General features: G+C 38.5%; 3 protein-coding genes across 3 annotated transcripts; all 3 read right to left on the bottom strand.

Annotated features, from left to right (window-relative positions):
- Positions 1-1,000: 1,000 nt before the first annotated feature.
- On the bottom strand, positions 1,001-1,738 carry LOC131780834 (uncharacterized). Its single transcript, XM_059097425.2, has one exon. It carries the CDS (start codon positions 1,736-1,738, stop codon positions 1,001-1,003), a length of 738 nt encoding a protein of 245 aa, XP_058953408.2.
- A 4,137-nt stretch (positions 1,739-5,875) lies between these two features.
- LOC131780831 (uncharacterized) lies at positions 5,876-6,743 on the bottom strand. Its single transcript, XM_059097423.2, has one exon. The coding sequence runs from the start codon at positions 6,638-6,640 to the stop codon at positions 5,876-5,878; it is 765 nt and encodes a 254-aa protein (XP_058953406.1). The 5' UTR covers positions 6,641-6,743.
- A 1,425-nt stretch (positions 6,744-8,168) lies between these two features.
- LOC131780856 (phospholipase D2) lies at positions 8,169-25,121 on the bottom strand. The gene is made up of 29 exons (XM_059097446.2): positions 24,979-25,121; positions 23,225-23,463; positions 22,582-22,756; positions 21,664-22,023; positions 21,412-21,507; positions 20,424-20,462; positions 19,956-20,069; positions 19,312-19,350; positions 18,121-18,231; positions 17,822-17,905; positions 17,407-17,488; positions 16,717-16,827; positions 16,112-16,211; positions 15,547-15,638; positions 15,263-15,464; positions 14,382-14,500; positions 14,163-14,276; positions 13,118-13,225; positions 12,758-12,846; positions 12,391-12,446; positions 12,011-12,118; positions 11,831-11,898; positions 11,671-11,740; positions 11,145-11,218; positions 10,440-10,513; positions 9,879-9,951; positions 9,727-9,774; positions 9,197-9,256; positions 8,169-8,774 (listed from the first exon to the last, which is right to left on the bottom strand). The coding sequence occupies exons 2-29, from the start codon at positions 23,358-23,360 to the stop codon at positions 8,610-8,612; spliced, it is 2,967 nt and encodes a 988-aa protein (XP_058953429.2). The 5' UTR covers positions 23,361-23,463; positions 24,979-25,121; the 3' UTR covers positions 8,169-8,609.
- Positions 25,122-25,460: the final 339 nt, after the last annotated feature.

Below are 25,460 nucleotides of genomic sequence, written 5' to 3' on the forward strand. Positions count from 1 at the left end.
TGATAGGCGCATTCCGCTGCTTATTTCTCGGACGAGGTTCGGCTATTTCGCAACTACATCACACGTGGGTGTTGTTTAGCGGTGGCGGTCTGGAAGAGATGTTTTGCCTTTCTTAGGTTCACCGGTCCAGCTTCATCGATGTAAATTTATTCACTACAATCCCCAACAAAGTATTTCTTACAGCCAGGTCAACAGCTCTTGAAGGCCTTCTTTCATGTAAGTGAACAGATCAGCTCCTGAGTTGTCATTGTAATTCGGTTTCTCCTGCACAGTACCTTGGCCCACGGGGCGTCAAAAGCTCAGGCGAGGTATGCACTAGAAAACATTTAATTCTTGTTACTGTAACTGAATAGAAAATATGAAATTTACGCGTGACTAGAGACTTCAAAGTGTGACTACTCTGCTCGAAATTTGCCTTAAATTTCGCGAAAATACCGATTATGAATGCTGCCCTATGAGAGCAAAACTACATCGCGCGGTTCACAACCAGTTGGTGCTTTGATCATTAAATAAAAAGGAAGAAATAAGCAAAGCAAACTTAAATAAGAACCGCTTTTTTGTTGTAGTTGACATAAGTCGCTTAAAGATTGAAAAGAGTAGTGAAGCGTGAGTGCGTCACAGCTCAGCGGCCAGGTTACTGAGTATGATAGAAAGTGGAGGCCCCCATAGTCGAATATTTAAGTACATTTCGGCAGGATGCAGATGACTCCCTGTTCGTTTTACGACCATGATGCAATGCAATCAGAGTGTGCACACCGTCTGGTTTGAAGACAATTTTCGAAAGCTTAGGTTACTCTTAAGAGTCTCAAAACATACTTAGTGTCATAATATTATATATATCTTTAGTAGCGGAGAAAACTACTAACTACTAAAGGGTCTCAAGTATAATTCTCCGTAAACAAATTGACCGAATTCAATCGGTGTATGTTGTGTTGGTAGATCTTAGAAATTCTGATTTTATTTGAGTATTGAGTTTTATTATTCCTTTTATTTGAAAGCCCTATGTAAAATCCTTTATCGAATTAAATATGATGTAGGCCATTCTGTCATAAGCTGAAGCAGTTAAATGAATTCCGTCACCGCAGAGCATTTGATCTCGAGAAAAATGCATATCCTTATCAATGTCAGCCAGAAGCACCTTTCCCTTTGAATTTTTGACGAAATTCCGAATCATTTCGTTCACTTTCAGTCTCACTTCCATAATCACACTGATCATTCGCTTCCTGCTCACCTCACATTGTAACGCAGGAATCGTTACGGCAACAGTTTTCGCTCCAGCCATGTGAGCGACCTTGTGCAGCTGAACTAGGGCATTGAAAATGGTAATTTGATCTTGTTCCTTGCCAATGTTATTGTCTGTCCAGATACTCTTCATTCCAAACAAGTCATTTGTCCCTCCCAAAATGATAACCCAGTTGTATTTAGCAGCCTGCAATAAATTTTCAAGTCGAGGGAGCATCTCGTTTTGAACTTGCTCGCCTGATCGTCCGGCATTGTAGAGTTCAACATGATTCGACCTTGAATGACTCCTGAGTTTACTTCGAAAATACTCTTGTAATCTTACCGTGTATGGATGCGGCTCTCCGTTTGTGAGACCGAAAGTCAGTGAATCACCGAAACACAAGATTCGTATTAATTTCCCTCGTTTAGTATTTCTTGAAACGAGTACGTACAGAGTAGTTAGTGGTGATAACAGAAGAACACAAAATCCAAGTGAAGCCCATTGAAAGTTTGTCATACCAAACATCTTGAGATGAAATTGTTCACCTTCTTCAAAGTAATTTGGTTACATATTAGTTGTATATTCCTAAGCTCTCCACTCCAGATTACCGAATTCAATGAATGTACTCTTTGTCGTCGGATAATTTTTAAGGAACCCTTCTGTAAAATTTTTATCGTTTCATTTTTCAGACTCTGGAAACCTTCCGGCAAAAACACGTCATCAAAGCTAATCAAAACAGTTCTTTTCAGTTTTATCGGCGATACCTGCGATAACAACTGGTTTCGTGTGAACGTGCTCTTAATGTAGATGGCATGCGCTCCTTGGGACGGTCCAAAAATAATGAAGAATTCGATCTAAGGGAATAAACAGAACACGACTTAATGGACACTAAGGGCTGCTTATTTAAACGAGATCTAACCCAAACCGTGGTTTCCGCAAGCAGTGGGCCTCGGTGATTCTCTTTAAGAGGGTTGATTTCATTTAAATAGATGTCCGTCTACTTTTAGGTATCGGCCTGTTGACACTGTTCACAAAAAATTGATTCTTAGATAAAGGGTTCGGCTAAATTGAAGAAGGCTTAGAACGCGGTTTTATTAAACGATGGCTAAACTTTGATTAAATAACTCTAAGTTACTAATGTAGTTTGGTGACATATCATATATAGCCTTAAATGTAATAATTAAAATTTTTAAATAAATGCGGTAAAACTCAGATAGCCAGTGAAGGTTATATAAAGCTGGTGTGATATGATCATACTTTCTAGTGTTCGTTATTAATCTGGCTGCAGCATTCTGTACACGTTGTTTTTAACGTATATGATATTTGAGAAGGCTATAAAGTAGGCTATTACAATAATCGAGTCCGGACGTAACGAAAGCATGAACTAATGTTTTAAGGGATTCCTGTGAAAGGTATTTAGAAATCATACGAATAGTGTGAATATAGTAAAAAGCGGTCTTACAAACTTGATTTATATGAGTATCCATACTAATTGAATTGTCAAATATCGTTCCCAAATTCCTAACGTTGACCGAAGGATCAATCGTACGATGACCTATATGAAGCACTGGTGGATTTAATTTATTTAACCGCTGGCGAGCTCCAATAACTAGAAATTCAATTTTATCATCATTGAGTAACAGCCGTCCTTCAATAAGCCAATTCCTTATATCTTTAATGCAATCCTCCATTGCGCGAATGGCCTCATCCTGGGCGTTAGCATCACCGGGCTTGAAACTCACGTATAGCTGGGTACCACGTTTTCTCTCCCAAACAGTCTCTTAATGGCCGAGAACAGTTTCCTCTGATCAGTGCTGTTATCTACAAAATCTTTGAAAAACAATTTACGTGCTTCATTTATCAGATTGTTAGTTTTGTTCTTAATAGCTTTGTATGCAAGGAAATCTGCCTTCAAACCAGTGCGCCGCCATCTCCTCTCCGCTCTGCGCCTCTGTCTTCTAGCCTCCTTAATATCATTCAACCAAGGCACTAGGGGCCCAGCTGGGATGGTCTTTGTAATGAATGGCGCACGCCGGTTTAGGGCAGACGTAAGAGTGGAATTATAGCACGACACAAGATCATTCAGTGTGTCCGGGGTATTTGTACATAAATTCGATGATGAAATTTCATCAGATAGCACATCCAAATTCACGCCTTTATTCCTCCTAAAGGTCACTGTTTTCTTTGTTACCCTAGGCTTGTCAAGGTTTATCCGGCATATAACAGACCAGCGATCGGAAATGTGGTAGTCCGATACGGGAGTTTCCCTGACCAAGTCCCCGAACTGTCATGTTATGATTACGTCCAATGTGTTGCCTGACTCGTGCGTTGGTGTTATAACACGCTGTTGTAAACCCATTGTCTCCAGCAAATCAAGAAGTTTCAATCAGTCAATTTTCTTAGTTCTCCTCCCGTTACATTTCCCTGACTGTGATTGTGGGTAACCGTTTTCTGCCAGATGGATGTTTAAGTCTTAGCAGAATGAAGCCGTTCTCTGTAATACGGAAATCCACTTCTGTCGGTTAATTTAGAGGCTGCCTGAAATGCTCCACTTATCTGTCCTTGATTTTCTCTGAAAATGTTATTAACTCAACTTCTTTTGATCTCACAGGGAGTGGAGTTTTGATTGTGGGACTATAAACTGCATTTAAGGCGGCGTAGAGATGAATTGATCCTTAGTTGATTTAGATCCGCAGTATCATGAGTCTGTCATCGATGGGTTTTGGGCAAGAGATTATAATCTCTTGGTTTTGGGTGAGTGCCTTAGGCAGCTAATTTGTTAGTAATATCAAAACCTACTCCAGCCTTTCTTTGTTGACTACCACTGCGGAAGATTGAGTATGACTTCTTTCACCAATGTTCACAGAACATGGACTGCGCAATTCGCTGAGTGCACAAATGTCAATCCGTGGTTTTTCTCATTCCCTGCAGATGATGGCCGCTGAACACTTAGGCTTTGCTGAGTCAGCGCTGTCATTCGTTGTTCTCACATTACAGGCTTTATGCTGATGCACAGACTTTCCGGGTCACGCTAAGGGGGATATGGTCTTTGCATATTTCTCGTCACTGCGATACGTTTTGGCGAATCGGTTTCCCCGAAAACTTCATCTCTTTGGTTCCTATCAGTCACTATTCAAATGTGAGGCTACATCTGAGAGACGACGCTAAATATAAAGCGTCCCTTGGTAAGATTTACGGCGGCACAGCAGCAGAAAAATCATGTTGCATGTTAGTCAACTAAAATCAATCAAGCAAAAGGTAAGGGCTTTCTGTAGATTAGAGAGGCTGCCCGAATATGGATACATATTTTTATTACATAGTTAAATCGTGAAACTGAATACAGTATTTATCTTAACGCGTATACGTAATTAAAAACAGATGTTTAGTTGTACTTTGAAGGTTGCACGGCAACTTGGCTTAAGTTGAAATCTTTATTAAAAATGATTTTCCAAGCCTTTTGATATGTGAAATCAGGGGGCCAGCTTTTTTCGCCTTCTTTGGGCGCGCGAAGAACAAAAAAAGTCCTTTCTGTTCGGTTTTTCAGAACAGTCAAGAGAGTATAAAAACTGTGATCTCTTGGAACAGTTCAGTAGTGTGTCTTTTTAGTCAGTAGCACGATGGAGAACTATCTCGTGTTATTTACTGATCACAAAGAAAATAAAGAATTGTTTGGTTTTTAGGGACGCTTTGACAATCAAGAGTGTTGCGAAGAAACATACCCTGGTTACTTTGATTGGATTACATTGCTTACGAAGTTGAGTACAACTTCGAGCGAACAGAAAGGACTTTTTTTGTTCTTCTTTTGTTCTTTTGATTTCATATATCAAAGGCTTGGAAAATCATTTTTAATAAAGATTTCAACTTAAGCCAAGTTGCCGTGCAACCTTCAAAGTACAACTAAACATCTGTTTTTAATTACGTATACGCGTTAAGATAAATACTATATTCAGTTTTACGATTTAACTTGAACCCCGATCAAACCGCGGGCCTCGTTTTTAAGATTACTCGAAATAGTTTCGTTATATCTTAACACCATGCAGTTGTTTGATGATGATGATTAAGCACTATGTGTGTTCCCTTGTAAATGGTGTAAAAAAAATTTCTCTTTTTAGCAAATATTTATAATATATTCAGCTAAGCTGTGCCGCCGAACAACAGTAAATCTTGCCTAGGGACGCTATATATGTAGCGTCATCTCTCAGATGCAGCCTCACATTTGAATAGGGACTGAGATGGGAACCAAAGAGATAAAGTTTTCAGGGAAACCGATGCGCCAAAACGTACCGCAGTGGCGAGAAATATACAAAGATCATATCCCTGTGCATCAGCAAGATGATCATCTCACAGCTGGAGCTTGGGCCGGCTGTGGGTAGAGCAGCTTAGGAAATAATAGTGAGACTGAAGTAATTATAATTTTCCTGTAACATTGTGCACGAAAACAATATCCTGTCTCTATCTAATATTTCACCTCTACTCATTCCAAATAACATTAGTCGCGAAACTCTTGAAGTTAGTTGTTTATCGAATCTTAAAAAAAGAAAAAACAACAACACATGGACAAAAATTAACGTCAAGTTATACTGATTTAAATCATTATGCTATCACCTTTTGAAACAACCGCGCACTTTCGTCCCATTTCACTATTCATTCACGTCAAACATGTTCTTTCATTGCGTTATAAATAATTTCTGCCATCTTTTCATAACCCTGTTTTGTAAAATGAAGCGGATCACGCCACAATTTACGGTCACGAGGAAGATAAACATGTTTAGATAAATCAGCAAGAAGCATTTTCTCCTTGCTCTTGGCTGCGAAATCGCGAAGAAGTTGGTTTATCTTGTTATGGGTGTGTTTCAGCTTAGTACACGTTCCCAATCCTTCACATTCTCTATCCGGAATGGAAACTGCCAGAGATCTCGCACCAAACATGTGTGTAACATTGTGAAGCGTTACTATCGCATTAAATATGGATTTTGAATTGTATGAAAGATTGCCTTCTCCGAGTGTACGCACGGAATTCAAGTCGTTAGTCCCAGCAAGAATGATCACCCAGCTGTATTTTATTCTTGAATGTTGCAATATTTGAGTCAAATGTGGCAACATTTGACCTTTTGCTCTGGCACCAGGCATTCCCGCGTTGTGAACTTGGAAGAAAGATCGCTTTGACACATCCAGTACTGTGTGATTGTGCAAATCAAAATATTCTTGTAGTTTGATGGAATAAGGGTAGCTTTCAAATGTTTTTACGTCCACGAGGCCTGTCGTTAAGGAATCACCAAAACAAAGAATTCGTATAACCTTGCATGTGTATAATTCAGTCCTGGGTAATCGATCGTAGTAAGCAAACTTCGTGGTGTAAAAACTCATTATCACGAAGGCCGGGATTAAGAAGAAGAAATTCCTGAGTTTCTCGAACATCCTCCCGTAAGATAGAAGCTAGTTGCCGAACTATTTCGAAAAAAGATTTGAATTCAACTAAGATAGGTTCGATGTCAGGTGAATCGGGTAATTTAAAAAGGTACTGTCTGTGTGTATTGTGTTACCGTTCCGACAAGCTAAGGGCAAGTGTGAGTAGATTTAAGAGTTTGAGTATTTTGATTTAAACCTGCGCTTCGATGCAAACAGCGATCAGTTTTCAGAGACAGAATCAATTAAGTCAGTGACAACTGACCAATGGGCAAAGCTGAAAAACTTGAAGGCAATTTACAACTTGTCTGAATCCAGCCAATCAAATACTGGATAAAAATTAATGACTAAATCTTGTTCGTAAACCGTTGCTTTTAGTTACCTCTGCAATTGCAAGCTGGCGGATAGTTGGGAGCGCATATTACAACAATTCGACAATATCGAAGAAAAAAAACCCGTAAAATTGAGGTGTAAATTTGAGGTGTAAAATTGAGGTGTAAAATTGAGGTGTAAAATTGAGGTGTAAAATTGAGGTGTAAAATTGAGGTGTAAAATTGAGGTGTAAAATTGAGGTGTAAAATTGAGGTATTTGAATTATTCTTGTTTGAAAAGTTTTTTTTAACGCAAAATGTAGTAACTTTTCTGAAGCATAATGTATAACGCAAAATTTGATACCTTTCTAACGCAAAATGTAATGACACAAAGAGTAATTTTTTTAACGCATGTGTAAATGCAAATTCTAGTGATACAAAATTTAAAAACTTTTCTAACGCATAATTCAAGAACGCAAAATGTAGTAACTTTTTAACGCAAAATGTAGTGCTTTCCAAACGCATTACGTAATAACGCAAAATGTGATACAAGTCTGTTAGTGAAGTCAAAGTACTAGACTAGATTTCTGTAATAACAATGCGAGGGATGAAGGGCTACCACTGAAAAATGAGAATTTTTCCTGAGAGGGGTGGGGTGAACCTCTCTTGTTCTGGTAAATTGACAAAAGGTGGGAAAAGTCATGTCGTCTTCTTTGCAGAGTTATTTGGTAATAAAGTATTAATTTCCCATCCCAGCTACTCCAATCAATAACAAAGTTATACTAATGCATTGCTATGCAGTTTGTTTCAGGGTGGAAGGAGAGGGCTGATGTGACGTGGAAAATAAAAGAAGCAGTTCCGTGCAAACGATAAAAGATAACCCATTTGTCTTCCTCCAAAGTGTGAACGCAACTTCAACCTTCATTCGTTGACTCTCGCATAATCCCATGGTGAATAGTCCAACAAAATTTTAAAGAACTCTTTGTCCCTATGTAACTTCTAATCTCGGCTCCGAGCAAAGGTCCAACATCTTCCTCATGGCATTTTCTTCCAGACTAATTAAAAAGGGTATGATAGGAGTATGCAAATATAAAAACATTTTATGGTTTCAGCGAATTTCTGGCACAGCCAACATATTTTACAAATTTTCGTGAATTCTTCCAAACAACAGAACAATCAAGGAAAAGTTCAAATCGAGGCTAGGCGGCTAACATGGCGTTACACTAATCCAGCAAAATCTCATATTTATTTCAAACGGTAATTTAATAAGCTTTCCAAAATATATTTCCTCTCTCAAAGCCGTTATTGCGCCATTTGCAATTTATAAATAATAAGGTAAACTAAGCGTTTTTCTTAAGAAATTACCTCTAAACAATCTAGTACCTTGTTTCAATCCAAAATATTATGACATGTCAAACTAGAGTAAATTATGTAAAATACAATAGAGTAGGATCTCCCTTAAATGATAGTCAATTTAACCAATCATATAATTTAAATTCGATATATTTTTAATAAAATAATTAAATTATCCGACTTAGTAACTTGAAGTGGGTAATCACCGACCTCCCCTCATTATAATCGTAATTATCATCGTAAAGCATCTTATCATTTCAATTCAATTTTTTATCGCAAAGGAACTGATTAAACAGTCTATCCTACAATGCATCTAATCACGTAAAAACTCCTTCTGACACAAAGAACTCTGAACTACCAACAGGCGGTCTAAGGTCTTCTTTTTCTAAAAAGTGGAGGGGCAATTTAACGAGATACCCTCTGACGCCTCGCAGAAGAGCACGTGCCTGTCCAGGGTCCTCTTTGTCGAGGTTTTTAAGACTCTAGAAAGAATATTGATGCAAACAAAAGAATTATGATAAACATATGTCAAAATCTGAAGAAAAGACAAGAACTAGTAAAAACTGTAAATTCGCTTCTTCATCCTGTGTGTCATACTGCGGTTTCACCACATTCATTAGCACTGTTAAAATTTCTGTACCAAAGAAAAACGATAAATGTAACTGCAAACCACTCATCGAGGGTTCTCAGTGACTTTAAACGAGAGTGGATCAGACCTAACAGGCATCGTCCTTCGTTTAATTTGACGTGATAACATTAGACTGTGCACGAGGCTTTGCGAAAGCGAAAATCCCATTTTAAGCATCTGAGGTTAGCTCCTTTGCGCGGGCTTGAACACTAACGGACTTCATCATTTCAACATGCTTTAACAGTCAAACTACTCGGTCTCATAACAGTTTCTCACCTTATAAGCAGCCATGTCGCTTAGTGAACGAACTTGGTCTGTTGGCATGCAGTGAAACACCTTGAAGAAAAAGGGTAGTAATGTTTATTATCACAGCGTATGGCTGTTAACAAGGTCACCGTACCTCGAAAAAAGGAAAACTTTTGAGATGTACAGTTGATGAAATGGTTCATGTATTGAAAACAACAAACTAGCTATTATGGGATGGTTTCGTCTTTCTACATTGATCTCAGGTTCCATACAGTGAGCTGCCTGTCGAAGTTAATTTCAGTTCTCGTGTGGTATGGTGTCCCGTGTTCTGGATTTTTGATGGGAGGAGATCCAGCTAAGTACCAGGAAACACCAATCCTCCTTGAATTATTACTCACATGTGAGTGAGTCTAGAGCAAAGCTGACAATTTTAAGAACGATATTGTTGTTTACGCACAACACGTTCAACCGCAAGGGAGCTCCGACGAAACCTTTCTAAAATGATTTTCAGCCTTCTCGCGATAATGCACCGTCGAAAAAGTTTGCTGCGTCCATCGTACCTCCTCGTAAATTTCAGTGTTTTTCTTCGCCGTGGCCATCCACACATCCTAAAATTGAAAAATTTTACAATGATTAACATTACCAGTTATTGATTATGTAATTTCACTGCATAGAAACTGGATTTTCAGTATCCATATCAACCAAGGCTCACCTCATAGAAACTTTTTGAGACAACATCTCTGATGTCTACGTCTGAAGGAGAATCTAATAAACCCAGATGTTCCCTAAAAAATTGTAAAACGAATGACTAAAAAATCATCGCAACTGTAACTAACTCATCTCACGAAAAGAAACGAAAAAAGAAAATAAAGAAAAACACTTATTGCACCTTTCCTCGTGTAGACTATAGCACATCACGAGTCTCTAGAAAGGTACGAAGTCTTTGAGTGCGGTTTTACTGTTCATAGGAAGTGCATACTAGGCTGTGATAGTAAAAGGTGTTTTTCGAAGTTCCGTTCACATAAGCAATAAGTCAAGCAATAAGTAATCATTTTAGTTTAATGATAGCGATGTGTATTTTGACCGTCCACGTAATAGGAGTCATGAAATGGACCGTTGTCAATAACGACGACTGACGCCTCGAAAAAATAAGAGGAATTCATCATGAGAGCGAAAAATCGAAAATAGATCAAACTTCAACCAGTTACTTAAAGTTTTTCAGATTCTCTGCTCTCTTCCAGGATATAGATATTTATCAGGATCACTCTCCTACCTGAAGAGTCTTGATCTTAAGTTGAACGCAAACTTGCCAGCTTGATATTCCTTGCCATCCATAACGGACGGAACCTGATGAGCAAAGCATAAAAAGGAATGATCATCGATAGTTCAAACTTCCTCCATCATACTTACTCCCATAAAAGTAAGAAGAAGTGTTCTCACTGCTGTTAAATGATAATTTATCAGGGGATATGATTTATTTTTTCCTTGTATATAGGGTGTAGTCATTGAAAAACTACATTGGCCAACAAATTGTTCACCCTTCACACTTCACCTCCAGGATTGACCAGAAAGAAATTTCTCCTTCTAATATCAACACACTTACAACCACAAAGGCGACGTGAAGAAAGAAGAATATTGGTCCCAAAGGACATTGTTTTGTCAAACAACAAAGTCTCAGCTCTAAGCTTATAAGCAATATCTGGGGAACAACGAGGAGACTTGATGTTAAGGGAGAGGGTTCGCATTGGGACAATTTTTTTTTATTCAATTCGGATGTTTGTCAGTCTTGCATATTCAGAAACAATAACTTTTTTTTTCGTTTCTTACGATCATTTTTGAGGTGATGTGGGTGAAATCCTTAGGACCCCCTAAAGCCAACTTTCAGTTAGAACATCCTGTAGTTGTTGGCTGAACGATTTCCTTGTCAGCAAATGTTCGATTCACCGAACCATATTTGCGAAGTGGAAATAAGACTTACAAATTCCTTGTCCTTCATGATAGAGGCTATTTCTGAATCTCTCTTTCCCAGCATGCTGCGGTCATTGATGTTTGCTACAAATAAAAAAGAGCGCAGTACTGTCAAAGATAAATACAGATGCATAAGGTACGAGAGGGCGACCAGCAAAAAGCCTCTGAATATGAGACGAACCGAGTTATGTTAAAGGTAACCTTTAAGTCTGTTTTCGAAAAAACTAACAGTGAAGCTGAAAAAAAACGACAATAACAAAAAAAGACGTCTCTGACAGGGTTGTTTTCTTTCCTATTAAGATCCAGTTATTCCAAAGGCTTTTTCTATGGCTGGAGCACGACTTAGACACAAACAAGGAAGAAGTTGTCAAACACGAAACACTTGGGATTTTACAAAGTCAGGACGAGAACAGAACGTGATTTAAGTACTCGCGATATTAAACATAGAAAAAAAGGACTAATACTCAGATAGTCAACTTCAGCTTTTCTTTGCAGTCGTAAGGTTACAACCACATATCATAACTGCGTTTCCATACCTGAGCCAATAATTACTGTATTGTCATCGACAATCATCATCTTGCTATGAACATATACAAGCTCTGTGACCTGCAAACAAAAAAATGGCTGACCAGTTAACAAGAGACTCGAAAGTTAAATGGGATTGTGCTCAACTGAATCAACAATGAATTCACTCACGGGTTTTCCATGAATTTCTGAGTGAGTTCTCAGACCATAAAATGTTATGAACTTGGAAGGATCACCAACTAAAGTGAAGGAGAGATGAAAACCATGAATACCAAAAGCAAAATATACACGTCACAACGGAGCACAAACAATACAGATTCTTGAGAGTATAAGCAAGCAACAAGTTTATACCAAGTTCTGTTAATCTCTGCAAGAGAGAATGCGATCCTCGACAAATTGACCTGTAGTTCCAGTGAGTAATGGCGCCAATCGATCGACCAGTGGCTGTACCAATCTCCCCTGACAAAGAGAAAAATATCAAAGGAAACAATGAGGAAGACTGCCACCAGAATCTTACTTCCCCATTACTCCACATATAAAACATGTCTTTGATATAGCAGAGAAATAGGAAAACATGTTTGACCTTTCAGTTTCGCAGTTGGCTGGATCTGGATAAAATGAAAAACGTTCTTTTGAGAGAAAAAAAATGGCGTAAAATTTACAGCTGGGGGTTAAAACTTCCAACAAAAACCGGCAACTTACTGGCTAACTATGTTCTCATACACTCTTACCTTCAAAGGCTGGTAGGAGTGGCATGACGACTATAACTTTGAAATTTTCACCCTCTCTGTCGAAAACGGGAAAAATGTTATCAGTGATACTAACTGTCAAGAGATATTCTCAACCATGTTAATTCAATCCTTCTCTTTGAGAATGATAGCCAATAATGAGGGAAACATCCCAGCTTCTTTTAGGGCGTCAATGACCCACTTGCCACGGAATTTTTTTTTCTTTGCATTACTCATTACGACATTTCCGTGTTATGCGTGACCTCCGTATGCTGCTTCTGTTCGTTGTCGTGGTTTTTTCCACTGCTTTTCATTAATCCTATAAAATTCAAATAGACTTGGAAGTGATAAAAGGAAATATACATCACACCTGTGTGCTCTCTCTATTCTCCACAAAAGGTTCTGTCCAATCTCATTCTTAACATTGTCAATGAAAAGAGAAGTGATAAAGAATTGGTTCTGCAAGAAAAAAGGAAAAAGAACAGTTATCTACTTCTACGTAAATTAGTCGATGGAATTGGTGTTACATTAAGATAACATATTCTAATTGACCAGTAAACTAGTAGAAAACTCATCAAAAATTCTACTTGCCCGAAAATAATCAATGTGTAATCAAATGCTTTTTGATAGTGGGAAAAAACCAATAGACTTTTCAGATTTTTATGTATATATCTTCAGAATTATAGACTCTGAACAAACCTTGAAATTTACCTCTGATTTTTTTTATTACCTCAATGTAAATGAAATGTTGAGATGCTTCAATCGCCTTTATGTATGCCTCATGGATGGAGTTTTCTGGAGGAACACCGCCTGACCACGAACAGAGGGAACGGAGTATCTAATAAACATCAATATTTGTTGGTACAAACACTTACATTTCTCCTTCACCAACTAAACCTGTGCACCCGGCGGCACACACTTGGGCAATCAACTCGCCGAAAAAACCGGGGCAGACTGATTGACTGACTGACATCCTGATTGACTGACTGACTGACTGAAGACTGCTGACTGCCTGACAGACTGTCTGACTGAACTGACTGAATGGCCAAGTGACTGACTGACTGACTGACTGACTGACTGAATGACTGACTGACTCACTGACTCACTGAATGACTAACTGACTGACTGAATGACTGGCTGAATAGCTAACTGACGGATTGACTGACTGACTGACTGACCAACTGACTAACAGATTGACTGCCTGGCTGACTGACAGATTGACTGCCTGACTGACTGACTGACCGACTGACTGCCTGACCGAATGACTAACTGACTGACTGAATGACTGACTGAAGACTGAATGACTGACTGACTGACCGACTGACCAACTGACTGACTGACTGAATGGTTGACTGACAGATTGACTGACAGACTGACTGACCGACTGAATGGTTGACTGTCTGAATGACCAACTAAAGACTGAATGACCGACTGACCAACTGACAGATTGACTGACTGACTGACTGACCGACTGAATGGTTGACTGTCTGAATAACCGACTAAAGACTGAATGACCGACTGACCAACTGACAGATTGACTGACTGACTGACTGAATGACTAACTGAATGCCTGACTGACGGATTGACTGACTGACTGACTGACTGAACAACAGACTGATTCATCGAGTTTTTTCATGTGGGGAAGGAATAGTCAGGTCTGAAAGCCAAATGCAAAGCCCACCTTCCTTCATCCTATATGAATGTATCCTTGAGCACTAATAGGAAATGATGAACATTTGTTGATGATGGAGAAAATAAAGAAGTCTTTTACTCACTTGGCAATCCACCACGTTAAAGTCGTCTAATGTTGCTGGCCTTTCATTAGAAAGTTTGGAGTACGACTTCGGGAGAAGGTAAGGGATGTCATGATACATTTTAACCTTTTCAATCTGAAAAGAATGAAAAATATTTATATTTACAATACCTGTGCTCATATTTACATCACCTGTGGATGCTTATTTAACAATTATGATCTTCAATCGTTTTATCATCACCTTGGTAGCATTCCATCTCAGAATGAAATGTCGAGCGATGTCTCTCGCGGGAAAACCAAACACGCACATGCCCACATCATGCCAAGGCATCCGAGGAACATGGCCTCTGTCCACGGAATCTAAAAAACCGATACGACAAAAAGAGGCTTACGATTAAGTATCGAGTCAGTACATGGGGGAGTCGTTAGCTAAATTCTGTTGCCATGATTCCTATTTCAAAAGAGAAAAAAGGCGACAAAACTTTCCCACAAGCCATACTCACTTTACGAAAGTTTATAGAAGAGCAGCACAACAGCTGTTTGATCAACAACAACGACACGTAAGTTCAAAAATTCCATATTGTCCACAAACAGAGCGCTCTAAGTTCGAGCCGGAATCTGGTCAAACCAGTACCAAGGTATTCACGAAGGTCAATCAAAATATCACTATGCTAACGAGAGCTCACAAAAAGACCAAGTCAACTACCTGAAAGGCGCAGGAAAACGTGAATCACCAGTTGGCTATAGTTTTGGTGTTGAATCTGATTGGTTGTAAGGGTGGCGAAAATTGTCCGGACCAATCGCAGAACGCAGTAGAACAAAATCAAAGCAACTCCAGTTTTCTTTCGACACTCGATTGAAAATTGTTCAAGTATGGAAAAAATCCGTTGTGCACTTGGTTTTCCTTCGCTCAGGACTACTTATATTGAACTTATAAGTGGTACAATACAATTACACTTGTGATAATGCTGAGATTTGATGACGTTCGTTTTGATTTAACTTCCAATTGGTCGAAATATAAGTGACTTTACTATCATTGGTGAGATCAAACCTGACGTGTTTTTTGACCAATCAGAGAGGTCCACTGACAGTCACTGAAAACAGCTTTTAGGTACAACATACCTTCATATGGTCTATGGACGTCAAAGAAATCTCTGGTGATTGGATTTGAGTAATCCTTTCCCAGCCAAAGTTTGTTTCCTCCTGATGTTCCGGGTTCTATCTCTACTTTGACGTTGTCTGTGAAGTCGGAACATTTCGGGACGTCAAATCCCTCCAGCGTTCCTTCTACAAACAGAGCGCCAATTTTTCTGATCTGTTCCTCCTGTTAGCAAAAACAAGACCACACGTGAAACGCCTTCAGTCGTTTGCAAACGAATAAGTGAATGAAAACAAGGTGAGGTTACCGTTTTGTTCAGCGTTGGAGGCCGAACTGCAGATCCAAAGTCGGTCAGACGGTGCAAATGATTGTCCCAGCGACCAAAACAAAGGTCGAGACCTAAAAACACAACTGATTGTATTAACTCCGAGAAAAGAATTTAAAATGAATTTTTCCACAAACTTGACCATCTTTGCTTTTTCAGAACGCTTTGCTAATTTCAGCCGCTAGTGTAGAGTGCGCGTGTCAAATCTGGTCAATAATGAAACAGGTCTGACGAGAAACTCAGCACCAGGTCTCAGCAGCTCGGGGGAACGAACATCCGATGTCGAAGAGATCATAAACTTAAAATCTCTTGTGGAATCTTAATTCCGTAGACAAAATCTTTTCCTTATTCCATGATCGTGAAAAATGAATTCACAACCATGTAATATGGTAATTTGACCAACACTAATTGGCAGACTAGTTTGAGAATTCAATTTCCAATTTGTATTTATCGCTAGGAAAGACTGTCAGCAACAATAGGCATTTTAAAAAGCATCTGACAGTCCTTAGTTATTTTTCGTATTACGTCAACGTAAGGTTCTAGTTACCTCCAATAAAGGCCACCTTCTGGTCAATGGCCACCAACTTTTCATGATGAGCCCAATATATTACACCTGCCCCAGGAAGGTGGTCTGGATGCCGCAACACCTAAATCGGAGACATGAAATAAGATTTCCCTGCTTTCTATCACCATGTTCCTCAAAAAAAGATTGCAACCTCTGATTTTTCTCCCCTCGCCAACATGGCAAGTTCTAATTCTTAATTAATGCACGTACACGTCAGAACGGCTATGCCTACCAAATGGCTACCAAAATAAAAACTGATCGCAAGGAAAAATAATGCTCTTGGTAAGAAAGTTCATTTTCTAAGTTAACCCGTAGTTAATAGAAGTTTTGTGAATTTATCAATTTAAAAACAAAATTGAAAATTTTTTATTATGGTGCTGACATAAGTGTCCTGCGTATCTTGGTATCGGGCGATTTCGGCCATTTTGAAGAACGGTCCATCCTATCATACAAAGGTAAACAAAGTTATGTGATGCGTTCGTTAGTCCTTTTTAGCCCAGGGCGTCCACAAATTTATTATGTTAACAAACGATACTCTTTCAAAGTCGATTTAAATGATTTTCACAGTGAAGTACCAACGAATCTACCTTGATGTTTGGGTGTAAACCCATCAGAGTAGTTTTAGTGTACGCACTGTTCAGCGTTAGAGCCAGCTCAACTTCTTTGTAGATTAGAACATAAACTTTTACACCACTCTCCTAAAAATCATAGATGCAAAAATTAAAAATAAATTTTAAAACTGATATATTTTGATTTGCAAATCTTAAAAATTAAACAGTCCAAAGAATTGTTACAGTTTGCCCACAAAGTTCATGTCACATTATACAAGATGAGGGGGCCATTTTCAAATCAAGAGTCACAGTTGCAGCCCAGAAAAAAAAAACGTTTAGAGCAAGGAAACATTTTTTTTGTAAGGAAGGATCTCGTTTTGGAAGAAATTTGTGAATTAACTCTTCCTGGTAAGCTATATGGTGAGCACTAAGCAGGTATGGCGCATGTATAACGCAGTGGTGAGACCTCTGTGGCCTAGGTTCGATTCATGAGTCTGACGTCACAGTTTTTCCTTTTAAGTTTTTTTGCTGGTTCTCGTAATTACTCCAAAAATGTTTTCTCCAGCTTTTCCTCCCACAAGAAAAACCAACAACTAAACTTCAAACCTCGATCTGGAAAAAAGTGAACAGAGAGCCGACTAAACTCCAACTTTCATATAAAGGCATAGTGTTGAGTGACAACCCGCTTTCAATACGGTTCAGAAAAATTTGAAATTTCACAATTACCGCTTTTCTCTTCAGCGTCATATCCAGTCGCCATTCATGGCCGGCAGTGACTGGCCGACGGAGGTATATTTCTGGGCTGACCCTGAAAATGACAAAAGCCTCGTGTTATTTATACTTACTTACCATTTAATGAAACAATACTCAAGTTCAGTACATTTGCATTACTGACAATAAAGGACAATCGGATTCAGGGGCCAACAAAACTGAAATAAACATGGGACAAATTATACATTTTGTTTTGTTTTCATCTTATGCCATTCTTATGCCATTCTTATGCCATTCTTATGCCATTCTTATGCCATTCTTATGCCATTATCTTAAAACAACATGAACATGCGCTCAACACCCTCACACTTCGCCCCAAAGGTGCTGAGCAAGTCTCAAAGTCGGCAAGAAAGAGACTCGGAAAACTCACCACCAGCCTGTTATGAGAATTTCCTCTTCTGCAGACTCTAAAGCATCAGCAACTGCATCAAAATATGCTTCACCGTCGACAAACCTAAAAACGAAACCAACAGACGCAAAAAGGTTAGATTCAATTGAATTTCATTAATTTTTCAGAGCCATTTTCCCGCCGCCTTAACCATTTCCCAAGATCTCGCGCAAAGGACTTCGTCAAAAAGGAACGACCGACTGTATTCTAGCAGAGCAACTAGTACAATGACTTGTATACCAAAGACAAAAAACTGATGATAAGTCTAACATCACACCCACCACTGAGCATAACAGTTCTCCCTGATTGGAGCATACGAGCTGTGAGGATGTTCCTTAATCCAGTCAGCACCAGTAGTTGCCATAACATGAACAATTGATTTCATCCATTCACTGTTCAATTAGTCAAAAAAATTAATTATAAAATAAGTTAAATTACAGACAGAAAGTGGGCGCTGATCTCATCAGATGAATACCAAGTTTTCTTAGAAGTAAAATGTAGACCATAACCGGGAGTTTCAATAACTTTTTCCATAAGCGGCTACCGATGCCGTAATAAGCGGCTGTGCCCGGAAAAGGCGAAACCCACGCACAAGTCACTCGCAGACTAAACAGACGGCGGTAGACTGGTAACCAGCTTTTGTTGAAACCCCTTCTGTAACTAACACTAACTGTATCAGATTATTCAACCTTGATGAACTATACAGAACTATACATGAAGCTTTCAGTGGCCAAAATCTACCAGCGTTCGATCACAAATGCTCCAGTTTGATTGGTTATGCAATTTGATTGACTAGGCTGTCTATAATATTGATGACATCACCATTACCTACATTTTGCCTTTTTATCGTATAAAAAAATAGATTCCTTGTCACTGTGGGTCTGACGTGCGACAACATGGAATCTACTTGTTAATTGGACGGTGAGTAAAGCGTGAAAACTAACATGGTGCGGTTTTGAAGAAAATCAATCAAAAATCTATCTTCTTGTTAAGTTTTGGGCTACTAACGGATTTGAAGACAAACTATTAAATTGTCTGCTCAAGATTTCTATGCATGATGCTTGATTTGGGCCTTACCCTATATACTATCACACGATAGAAATTCTCGATCTTAATGACTAATTCCAATCACTGTGTCATCAAAAGCTTATTGATTAGTCTTAAGTAATGTGTTCTGCTAAAAAAAAGCTGTTTTCCTTCTTTAAGCACAATGTTGTTTGAGCTAAACTCTATGGTCTTTCAATATATTTCGGACAGTTTCACCCAAAGCTCTCTCTCTATTAAGATGAATAATGGTAAATTTTGTTAACAAAGTATTTCTAAAACACCCATATCAAAAGGAAAAACAGATCAAAGGTGTAACTGAGGCTTAGGGATGATTTCTCAGCAATGTGATCCTACATCAGGGCTATTGCTGATGGATGTAACTTAAGATTAACAAAACACAAATAGGAAACTCTTTCTGGTCATACCTTGCCTTTCTTTCAGTCCAACAGGATAACAGAAGCTGCCTGCAACAGAATAAAAGAAAATTAGTAATTAGAATGTTGTTTTCCTAGATTTTCCATCATTGTCATTACCACTGTTACTGACTGACATTGGTCATTGTTTGCTTGACAAACATGAAACATTCTTCTTATCCATGTCACTACTGGGACTACAGGTGGCTTAGCTAAGATCACTGCTGCCATAGCTGGCATTACCAACATCACATCCCCATTTTCAAAACCATCTTCTGATCATTACCAACATCATCATTATCATCATTACATCTCTCAGAAAGTATGTGCATTATGATTGGTCAATTTAGCAGGCCATATTTCACTGCATGGCCTGTACACTGGGATTTATGGCATGCCCACTTAGACCATAACTTACAGTGCAGACTTGAAACTTAAGAAAAACAAAAAAAAACTTTAAACAACTAAAAACTTGGCTTGTAAGAGGTATTTTACATCATCATCATTGTTACTGCAACTGTCAATTTCTTCATTGTCACCTGCAGCTTCTTAAATTTCAATACAAATCCCTGACAAGAAAATTTTCCATCAATCAAAATTTAAAGGTGTAAATGTGTACTAAAACACAAGAATTCCATTGCATAAAAATTCCACACCTTGCCTGGTTATGGATCAGCAAGCCATTCCGCACACCAGTCTGTTTCCTTCCATACTTGAAAGTAAATTCTTTGTCCATTAACACTACTCCTCTTAGTTGTTTATCCTTGGGACTAGAATTGAAACCAAAACACTCTCAGTCTCAGGGTACACAAGGCTCAGCAGTACATAGAGGCAAAAGTGGAAATTATGACTTGTGATCACTGACTAAGAAGTATGTTAATATACATGCACGCAAGGAGAGCCTCATTATATCACCTATAAAAATATGGTAACCCATGCAGCCATAAAAATTTGGTTCTCACAAGATGGTTGTACTAGCAGCAATGTATGTAACTCTGCTGCACAAAACTTTTTTCATTGCCCTTTAGAGTTAAATTTCCCCAAATGAAGCTATATCTACTCCTTGGTTTGGCTAAATTTGTGCATCATAACATCAATTTCCTGATTCTCAGGGCTTTCCTCACCTGACATAGGCAATAAAACTATCTTTTACAAGAAGCCACCTGCCACAAACAAAGAAACGAACAAAAAAGGGATTGATTGATTACTTTCTGATTTACAAATTGTTTGTTAAACCACTTGTTACACCCTCAGTCAACTGTGCACCTGTAACATTTCAGTCAAATGCTACCAATAGCATTTATTTCATAACTGGGGTTTCCTCCAAGGAGCTGGCTTTTGCTAAGTTTCATGTACGTACACCCAATCATGCATAGAAGCAGCTAAAAAATTTACATACAGTCCACCAAGCAGTAGCAATGAGTCATTCATTTGCTTCCAGAAAGTAACAAATGGGAGGCTATGTTAGGACATTGTGCATATCATCCTGGTCTAGAACAATTAAAACACTTAACAGGTGGTATTATGGCACAGTTATATAAGTAAATTTAAAGCAAACACAGATAACATAATTCAAAGAACAGAATCACAGTTTATTGAGAATAATGGAATGATCTGATTTTTTGGGGGGAACAGTAAAATCTTCATTCATTGGGGCCATAAGTTGAAAAGTAAAATCTTGGCTCTTGTCATTTACCATATGGTATATAAGTTGGTAAAATGACCTAAATGGAATGATCTGATTTTTTGGGGGGAACAGTAAAATCTTCATTCATTGGGGCCATAAGTTGAAAAGTAAAATCTTGGCTCTTGTCATATACCATATGGTATATAAGTTGGTAAAATGACCTAAATGGAATGATCTGATTTTTTGGGGGGAACAGTAAAATCTTCATTCATTGGGGCCATAAGTTGAAAAGTAAAATCTTGGCTCTTGTCATTTACCATATGGTATATAAGTTGGTAAAATGACCTAAATGGAATGATCTGATTTTTTGGGGGGAACAGTAAAATCTTCATTCATTGGGGCCATAAGTTGAAAAGTAAAATCTTGGCTCTTGTCATATACCATATGGTATATAAGTTGGTAAAATGACCAAGGAGACAACAAACCTTTTGTCCCATATTCCCCATGAAAGACCACTGCAACAACTGCAGCACCCTGCAGGAAATCGATGACCTCCTGCCCGCTTTCTGAGAATACCTTCCCTAGAAAATTAAATAGACAAATCAGTCAATTAATCCATTGTTGTAAGTAACTAGCTAAATAAGAAAGAGCTGTAGTTGCAAAATTTCATGGCAAGGAGATTAGCCAGGAGGGTAATCATTCTTACTGACAACAGTGAAGTGACCTACAGTACTTACCTTCCCTTATCTCCTAAATCAAAATGAAATGAGAGATGGCTGACCTCCAAAAAATTCAGAGTCTCTTTGTGAGTACGATAGCTTTGACTGTCCAAAATCCTCTGAAGGTACTTCTCCAGAGACTTTATTCTTTTTTCCATATTGGGTGTTGTAGCAAACATGTCTGGTCGCTTGGGCAAGTGACGACTTGGAAGATAAGCATGACCCTCTCCACTGTGATCACCTCTAAGATCCCTTCTGATGCTTTGTTGGCGAACATTAACTTTGTGAAAAAACAGTTCTGCATCAAGTTTTACAAAATGCTTGTAACGTCGCCTGATGATCCAAGTGAAGCTGCCATGCCTTAGTTCTATAGTGTATCTTGGGGGTCAATGGAGAAGTCAATAACATTACTGAATGAATGTAGGATGTCATTGATTTCAACACATTTTCAGAAATAAAACACATACATAAATTTCTTTTTCTCAAAAGCATAACCCTTTTAGCAGACACAGGTTTACACCTCATATTGGTTGAGTTTGTCCCTCCAGATCTAGTGTGCACTAGCAAAGGTACATCAACCCTTTAACAACTGCGAGTGATTCACATTTAATTTCTCCTAATTATATTACACATTGAGGCCATGAGAATAACTGAAATTATCACCAACTAAACATGTTCCTTGATTGTTCAAGAAATTCTCCTTTTCAGCAACTTTGGAAATGCATAGGGAACAGTGTAGAGAATATATCTATGGTTACATTCCAATGTCAGGGTGCTAAAGGGGTAAATGTCTCTGCGCATTTGTCACATTAAAGGTATAACTTACAATATAACTTACAGCTTTATTCACACTCTGATCTGAAATTAAGGCTGTTATCGTGGACTCAGCTACAACGTATATGTACTATTATGGAGGAGAAAAAAGTAAAATCTTACAAGTTAGGGTTAAAAGGATGAGCTCTTGGTGCACGTTGAACATCAATGATTTTGGCAGTAACTTTAAGACCAGGAAGAAACACTCCCTTCTTGTCATCTTGAAAAATAGAAGTCATGCTACCGTCAAAGACATCATCCTCTTCATTGCCTACACCGATACACACTGAGCCAGAGTCTAAGTTACAATAGATGAGAAAAAAAGGACATAGTTACTCCACAATTTTAATTCTTAAAAATGGAACTTAGATTAATTGTTAGTACTTGTGATATACAGTCCAGCTACTGATTCAGCAGTTATTATAAACTAGAGCTAATCATCCAGTAGTTTAAGGGATTGTGTCTCCAATTCAATCCTTTTTGTATTCTTCACAGTCATGTTTCATCATTCCAATAAAGTGGTTTTAGACCAACAGCTGATGTTAGAGTAAATTTACGAGACAGTACTTCGAGTTCAAAAGAAGCTTGAGACTATTTTTAAAAAAAAATCTTTTCCCAGGTTTGTGAATGACTGTCGGATAAAATGCTGAAGGTTCAGTGACTGTCAGAGAACAAGGAGGAGAAGAAATATCCCTAATCACTTTGTAGTAATGAACACAGTACTGGAGCAGGACAGGCTCTTCTATTTAATCTGTAATTATTGTACCTGCAAAATTATTTTGGTTGGGTACTGCTAAAGTGTCATCATCAGACACCTTAACCGATATGTCTTCTTCAGCAGCCACATTACTATCTGCATGTGAGAAAGATGTCTTGTTGTTTTGATTTACCATACTGGCCATTCTGGCTAAGAGTGTGTATCATTCAGTACACTATCCAGGATTTTCACAGGGTGGAAGTAAGGGTTCAGTTGGAGTAACATCAATGGAATTCTGACTTCAGGATCTGTAGGTGAGAGATAAAGCAATCGCATTAATAATAATTTTTCAATTAACCCATAATCTAGAGAAATATATCTTAAAAAATATGAACTTTATTTTTCAAGGCAGTTAGTGTTACTCTGGCATAGACCTGCATAGAGGAACATGCCTTCAGGCTCTGGAAAATTGTAACACTTAAAGTATGCCAAGTCTCAAAAAAAATGAAAACAGTGCTGCATAATTAATTATTGTTTATACAAACAGACACCCTCTCAGTTGATGGATCCTGTTATTTAAGGTTGCTGTCTTGAGAATGAAAGATTCTTAGAGTAGTCTGCATGGTCTATTTTTCCTGAATGAATTGGCAACAATAATGTGCACTAATGGTTTGTGCCTGGTCAATCAAAAGGGTCCAGTTACAAGCCTCAGCCAGCCATGGGTGGACACTTTTGTTTACTCACACAACACCTTGCTCTACAATACCTCAAACACTTTGGTTGGCACAGGTACTGTGAGAGTTACTGGGATGGCCTGAGACAAGAACCCAGCCCGGCAAACACCCATTCTCAAAGTCAAGCACATTTGTGCTAATGTCCAGCATCTCCCTTTCAAATTATATATTAGGATCAAATCATTTAATGTGATGATGATCTTTAATTAAGAATGAAAGAAAAGAAAATCTGCATGTCTATTATTTTAAAATAAAAAAATTTTGTTTACAAGGGAACTGACATGTTAAATATTTCCATGTTACCTCTTCCCAATACAAATTGAACGATATTGGGATTGTACTCAGTAATTCAGTTTAGAAACCTTGTAACGTTATCATCTCAAATAGCAATCATGAGAAATTATGGATCCCCATAATATTCTAAAACCAAGTCTTAGTCCAAAAGGCAATCTATTTCCGCCATGATTTTCCTTATCCAGGAGCTGTATGTAAAATGAAGTATGGGACTGTGCAGAAATCTCGCCCAAATTATGTTTATCTATTGAAAAGCATTTAAAGTCCTTCCAAAGAGAGAGTGAGTACTGATGCAATCTAATTCCGCCTAAATTTCGCAATCGGCTGTGAATAAATTAAATATGTAATTAATTATGCAAAACACCACGTAGCGGGAGAGTTTTATGTTATTAACCGTAGGAGTTAATGCTGGCAATTTATAGATAACGCGAAAACGGAACCTTCGGTCGATTGATTCCAGGGTGACATTAGCTTCTTTGTCCCTTCTTATTTCCGGAAGAAAAATTTAAATTGTGCGTTCGCTACTTGAACATATCAACTCCTCATTACGCCCCCTCTCAACTGAAGAACTAATAACTTTATGGTTGTGTATAAGGCGAGCTTTTTCTTTTCCTTTACAACTATAATGGTTCGAGTCATACAGACTTCCTGCGACTGCCAAAAGGTCGAGATCTTACGTTTTCTACTTTTGCTTTCCTTAGTTTTACGCTTTTCCTGAGTTTCCCGGCTGTTTATTTTGTCTATATCGATACCTGCAGGATGTAGCGCTAATGATGATTCATTAAGCCAACTCACCTATTTCACTGCATCATCCCCCTTAAAATAACGCACAATCGCGAGAGAAAAATCGGCTGTTTTTAAATCAGGTAGACCTGCGTTGAAACAATTAACACAATAAATATATCCGGCGATGACCAAGAAACATATTGGTATTTATAAATCTGTTCACTGCAGTCTTGTTTGGACAGCGGATAACATCGTGGTGTAAATCACCATCGATTCTATCTCATCCCGGGTCATCCCGGACTGAGAGCACTTCACACCGGGTTAGAAGTCACGCAACGTCCACTCGCCACCAAATAGCTGCCTTTCTTTCCCCTTGTGAGAAACTACCACTGTTTGAAAAGTCACTCTGGTACATGAGGCTGGGAGGCATATAGTTCCAGTAACCTGTGGAGTTGTCAAAACTGCCTCTCTTTGGCGGTCCAGAGAAAAGCACTCGAGTTCCAAACTCGCGTAATCTCCCTGTCACGCAATGCGTTCCCACCGACATGACA

The sequence above is a fragment of the Pocillopora verrucosa genome, chromosome 1 (assembly GCF_036669915.1).
Source record: "Pocillopora verrucosa isolate sample1 chromosome 1, ASM3666991v2, whole genome shotgun sequence".
Classification (NCBI taxonomy): Eukaryota; Metazoa; Cnidaria; class Anthozoa; order Scleractinia; family Pocilloporidae; genus Pocillopora; species Pocillopora verrucosa.